Source organism: Juglans microcarpa x Juglans regia, chromosome 4D (genome assembly GCF_004785595.1).
Source record: "Juglans microcarpa x Juglans regia isolate MS1-56 chromosome 4D, Jm3101_v1.0, whole genome shotgun sequence".
Classification (NCBI taxonomy): domain Eukaryota; kingdom Viridiplantae; phylum Streptophyta; class Magnoliopsida; order Fagales; family Juglandaceae; genus Juglans; species Juglans microcarpa x Juglans regia.
Window position 1 is genome coordinate 4,717,425 of NC_054600.1, and position 5,803 is coordinate 4,723,227.

At 38.0% G+C, this 5,803-nt stretch overlaps 1 protein-coding gene across 1 annotated transcript; it reads right to left on the reverse strand.

Annotated features, from left to right (window-relative positions):
• Positions 1-659: 659 nt before the first annotated feature.
• Positions 660-4,694, reverse strand: LOC121260591 (COMPASS-like H3K4 histone methylase component WDR5A). The gene is made up of 2 exons (XM_041162532.1): positions 3,941-4,694; positions 660-1,210 (listed from the first exon to the last, which is right to left on the reverse strand). Exons 1-2 carry the CDS (start codon positions 4,613-4,615, stop codon positions 917-919), a joined length of 969 nt encoding a protein of 322 aa, XP_041018466.1. The 5' UTR covers positions 4,616-4,694; the 3' UTR covers positions 660-916.
• Positions 4,695-5,803: the final 1,109 nt, after the last annotated feature.

A 5,803-nucleotide genomic window follows, 5' to 3' on the forward strand; every position in this document is an offset into this window, starting at 1 on the left:
AATGTGAAATGAAACCATCTCAGCTTATCCCATCACATTTCATCTAATTTTAATTAATAATTTTACATTTATTCACAAATCATCTCATCTCACTATTCAAATGAACTTAGCCTTTCCAACTTATAGTTCTCTAGTACTTAAGTACTTCGGTATGAACTTTCCAAGAACTCTAAAAAGGAACTCCGCATTACATAATTTGGATCGCAAGGCATTCCCTGCGTCAGCTCCTTTACCTTTCTTTTGATGTCCATTTATTGCATAGCTCAAGAACCAGCCCGTAATCCATTATTCATTATCTTGGAAATATTCTTATCATAAAGATTAAAGCAAAATCCTGAATGATTACAAGCAATCGATATAAACGAAGGGCAGGTATATCACTGAGTTTGGCACACAAAACATTACTTGATGTATCCTGTTAAATATGGCCAATTTCGTGGATTGAAAAATTCCAACTGTACTGAAAAAACTTATAAAAGAAAAAAACTTATATCTCCACATGTCAGTTATTAATATGCTGAAAATTATTAAATTTATTTTGAATTTCAAAACAAAAATAACAAAATGAGTTTTATAAGTAAAATTGTCAGTACATGTGGTACTACTCTTGTGGATTTTGTTCCTAGACATTCATTTCGCAGAAGCACTCCAGTGATTTGTGGGCATTCGCATGCTTAGTTATCTAGCAAGTTATCAACAACATTTTTCACAAGATTATACTGCCCTGGTTATATTGAATAACAGTTTGGACAATAGCATTCGATCCGATCCTAACTAAGCTAGGTTCTTGCAGACATTGACTGAATAAGGCTACAATTAAGTGTTTCAGGCAGCATGATGGGTCTGGCTCACGCTCATAAAAATAAAGCCACAAGACAGATGCAATCTGACTTGCAGACTTGATCCAACAGGCAAATCAATCTTTATCCTGAGTCCAGATCTTCACAGTTTTGTCATTGCCAAGTGCACCAGAGGCAATCATATTCTGAGTGGGGTGACATGATACGGATATAGCAGTGTCCGTGTGACCTTCCAATTTCTGAACTATTTTCCTGGTCTGCAGCTCCCACAAGTATAGACAATTATCTTCAGAACCACTAACAATATACTTCCCATTTGTTATAGAAAAGGCAGACGAAATGCAGTATTTGGAGTTCACATGACCAGTGTAGGTCTTCAAAAATTTCCCAGTCGAATAATTCCAAAGCCTCTGCAGAACACAACATAGACAATACCGATGAGCCTACAAAAGGAATGGTACCCAAAGGAGACAGGATAATGAAAACATCTAAATCTAAATGTAATAACAAATTTCGTTGGACACTGGAATTCAATGGCAGGGAAGAGTCATCTCTTACCCCAGTGTGGATGACATTGTTGGATCTGCCTATTCACTTAATCCCAGTGGACTTTCTGAGTATTTTTGGGAAGATTCTTGAAGGCAGATAAGGCAAAGTAAAGCTAAATGTGGATGGTTGATATTTAGGCAACCCATCGGTGATGGGAGGGGTAGGGATGGTGAGAAACACGAAAGGGCAAGTTGTGGTTGCTTTTTTGGCATACTATGAGGAAGAGAAACAACATGGCTGAAGCTAAGGCATCCTTGATGGCCTGATAAAATGCTGAGAGAGGAATTTAGTAACATTGGAGCTGGAACCCGACTCGAAAGCGGTAGTTGCATGGTTGAAAGGAAAGGGAGAGGTTCCCCGGTCTTTGAGAGATTTATGGGATCAACTCTACACTATTCTGCAGAAGTGAGTTGTCAATCTCCCATGTCTACCAAGAAGTCAATAAGTTAGCTGACTCCTTGGCCAAACTTGGGGCCAAAGGAGTTACTCAGCAGTTTTCAAAGTGGGTTGAAATGCCTTGGGATGTCAGAGGACTTTTGGCTATTACTAAAACATGCTTACCACAGATATGGATCAAAAGAAAGGAGTAATTTTTGTTTTTGTAGGCTTGATTGAAATGTTGTTTTTGCACCTTTGTTTTGGGGCCTTTGGGACATGTGACCCCCAAGGTGTTTGCAATTTTGTTACCATGGTATTCCTCCACTATAAGTGAGGGTATTTTTTAATATAATTGTGATTTCGTCCCCTTCCAAAAAAAGATTCTGTTTGAAGCCCTTGCCATATTGTAGATAAAACCCATGAAGTAAGTGATCAAATAAGTCATTTGATAGTTTCAGTTCCCCATAAAGGTGTTTTTTCTTTGAAGTTTTTACCTATCAATGACGTGTGTGTATGTTAAATAGGAAAAGTGACCAGAAAGTTGAAGATTCTACAGGGAGGCTTCATTTCAACAGAAATGGATGCTACCTGCCAAAAGTCATTGAGGGCATGTTCTCTGGATGGATAGAACAAACTAATTGATAAAAATAATGTACACAAACTGTGGTGATCATTCAAAATGTGCAAGAACATTAAAGATTATGGATTATGTTGTCTTGCTTATAGGGAGCATAGGAAATCCCTTCCTAATGCTAAAAAGGATTCCAAATCAGAAATCCTTTGACTCTCTACGAATATAGATTGTCAAGTTAGGAGTAAGCAGCATTTGAAGTACAACATCACAGACTAACAGTCCTCAACCTGAAAGTTAATAAACTTCTCTAGTTACACAGGAAGGCACATCCAAGACCCACAATCCAGTCTAAAGCGATGCCTTCTATTGACATTGTGCCATATTACATCATCCACAAGTATGCTTGAACGCCCAAATCATGAAAGATGGTTGAGACCGGCTAGAAAAGATTGACTTCACTTTTTTCACTAGCCCAATTCAAACTGAGCAAACAAATAAATATAAATGATATCTTTAATTAAATTTCCATGTTATTGTATATAAATTAACTTGTTACTAATAAATTTAAGGAAAAGATATTGGATTTTCGATTTTGTTCTTGCCATATTCTAGATAAAGCCCATGAGTAAGTGATCAAATAAGTCATTCGAAGGTTTCATTTCCCCATAAAGACGTTTTTTTCTTTTCAGTTTTCACCTATCAATGACTTGTGTGTATGATAAATCGGAAAAGTGACCAAAGAGTAAAAGATTCTGTTATGATCCTGAGGGTTATAGGTTTAACCAAATCAGTATCCAACAGTCTTAAGATTTTTGGATCAATGGTCGGGTCTTTAACAATTGGTATTAGAGCAGAGATCACGTCACTGATTCAAGTCACGGAGGGGGTGACCTATAGGCTGGATTAAAATGTCTTGGTACTTTGTATGGGCATAGTGTTAAGTCATTGAATACTGATAAATGAGTGAAGCAACCAAAAGGAAAATGGCTACTACCAGGTCAGTGTCGATAGAGTGGGCTGCTATGAACACCGGATTTGGAAACGTAGTGGAATGTTATGATCCTGAAGGTTAAAAGTTTAACCAAATTAAGATCCAACAGTTTTAGAACTTTTGGATCAATAGTTGGGTCTTTAACAGATTCCTCTACATGGACGGCTTCATTACAACAACAATTGATGCTATTTGCCATATATGTCATTGAGGTCGTGTTCTCCGGATAGTTAAAACAAACTAATTGATAAAAACTGTGTACGCAAACTGTGGTGATCATTGGCAAAAGTGAAAAACTTGTTGATAAAAACTATGTAAGCAAACTGTGGTGGTCATTCGAAACGTAGAAAAGAAAGATTTTGAGGATCAATTCTAAACAGAGAGAGGTTCTGAAAAGGAAGTGAAGGAAACAAGGCTAAAAAAAAGTTAATTTTATTTGGGCCGAGGCAGCAACCCCGTTTTGCCACGAATCATATAGGCCTCTGTCTGTTCCCAACGACATTTAAACAAACAAGTAGAAGCAACACCTCCCATATACTAAGAATTAAGAATCACTAGCACCTCAAATAACCCACAAGGACAGCAATGCCATTGAACCAAGACCGAAACTTTAAGGTAACCCACATCGCTCGAGTAAGAAAGACTTACCAAAGTGTTATCCAGAGTGCCAACAAGAAGAAACTTGCCATTGGGCGAGAACTTGACGAAGGAGACCGGCGGGTTCTCATCGTCGATCAAGGTCTTCATACAATGGCCGGTCCCAGCGTCCCAAATCCGACACAAGCCGTCATAGCTGCTGGAGACGATCAAGGAGCCGTCGCGGTTGAAATCCACGGAGGTGACGGGGTCGGAGTGCGCGGGTAAGACCTTGAGGCACTTGGCGGACTTGACGTCCCAGACGCGGACCGTCTCGTCGAAGGAGCCAGAGACGATCATGTTGGACTGTGGATTAAAGTTGACGCAAAAGACGTAGTTGGTGTGGCCAGCGAGGGTCTTGACGAGGGACCCCGTCTGGACATCCCAGAGCCGGAGAGTCTTGTCGTCGGAGGCCGAGACGAGGAAACGCGAATCAGATGAGAAGGCGAGGTCGGAGACGCCCTGCTCGTGGCCGAGGAATTCTTGGAGGGGAGAGACGGTGGGATCGGCATTGGAGTCGGAGTTGGATAAGCAGTAGGTGCGGAGGGTTTTGTCGGCGGACGAGGAGGCAAGGAGGCGACCGCTGGATGAGAATTTGACGGACGAGATGGCGCGCTTGTGGCCGGTCAGGGTTTGGGTGAGGCTGTAGGGTTTAAAGGGCAGGGAGGGTTCAGAATCAGTGGCCATTGTTGTTGGATGGTGGTTAGACTGACTGATTCGGGAACACGAGAAGCGGCGAGGGCCCAAGTCAGGACTTATAAGAAATAATCTAACGTGATTAAAATTTTGTTTATATTTCCCTAAAATAATCGTTTATATAAAGAAAAGTTTTTCTTCATTATCAACACACAACACATTATACATAATTTTTTTATTTTTTATTTTTTCTCACTAAATGTACGATGTACAAATAATGAGTAGAAGAACTTAATTAGTTAAAAAAGAATAAAAAAATTAAAAATTAAAAAATTAAAAATAAATATAATATGAGGTATGATGAATAACAAAACTCTTATATAAATATTAATTTTTAATAACACATAATGAAAATATGAATATACCAAAAAGGTGTAGAAGTCCAGCGCATTTAATTTAATATGAAAAATTTACTTTTTAACCGTGGTCTCATTAACTTTTAAAATGAGTGTACAAAACTTGCATATTATGTGACTGTATCTAGTATTACTCTAAAAATATTATAAATTACTTACTAAAAAAGAAGATTTAAATATCAAAGTTGGTTTTAGGGTTTTTTATTTTAATGAACAAATCAGGCTTCAGATTGGTTGAAACTTGAAATTATGGTTTAGGTTAGATGATAGTTAAAGGATAGTAAATAATATTTTTCCAATCAAGAATAGAGAGTTTTTAAGGACGGGTCAAGCTTGAGGCAGAGGTTTTTTTTTTTTTTTTGTACAAATAATATATATTATCTATAAGAATAAAAAGTTATGGCAGATCATAACCTGTATGAGACCAACACACGAAATTATGATTAGTCTAGAAATGCACTATCACTACAAAAAGTGACAAACAATTCTCTGAGCAAACTCATCTGTAGATGTGATTACACTGCATAGAACTAGTTGAGATAGCAATTCTGCCTAGTGATCAGGAATATATCTCCCCAATTTAGGTCTCCCAAAATTCTCCGCTCGTATTCTATGGATTAATTTTAGAGAGACATAGGCATAACATGTATATCTAGAATATCTTTAAGTTTCTGTTCTTGGAATTTAATCAGTTTATAATCCGAAATCTGCAAGAAAACTTGCTGTGTGTCCTTACTCATATGAGAGTGCCCATTTTGTCTTTGGAGACCACCCGACTAAAAATTTCAATCAATCAAGTTCTCAATTAGCACCAAATTGGAAA

Coding starts and splice junctions, on each gene's coding strand:
- LOC121260591 (XM_041162532.1), bottom strand. CDS start 4,615: ATGGCCACTGATTCTGAACCCTCCCTGCCCTTTAAACCCTACAGCCTC. Junction 1,211..3,940: donor GCACTCTGGATAACACTTTG/GTAAGTCTTTCT, acceptor TGTGTTCTGCAG/AGGCTTTGGAATTATTCGAC.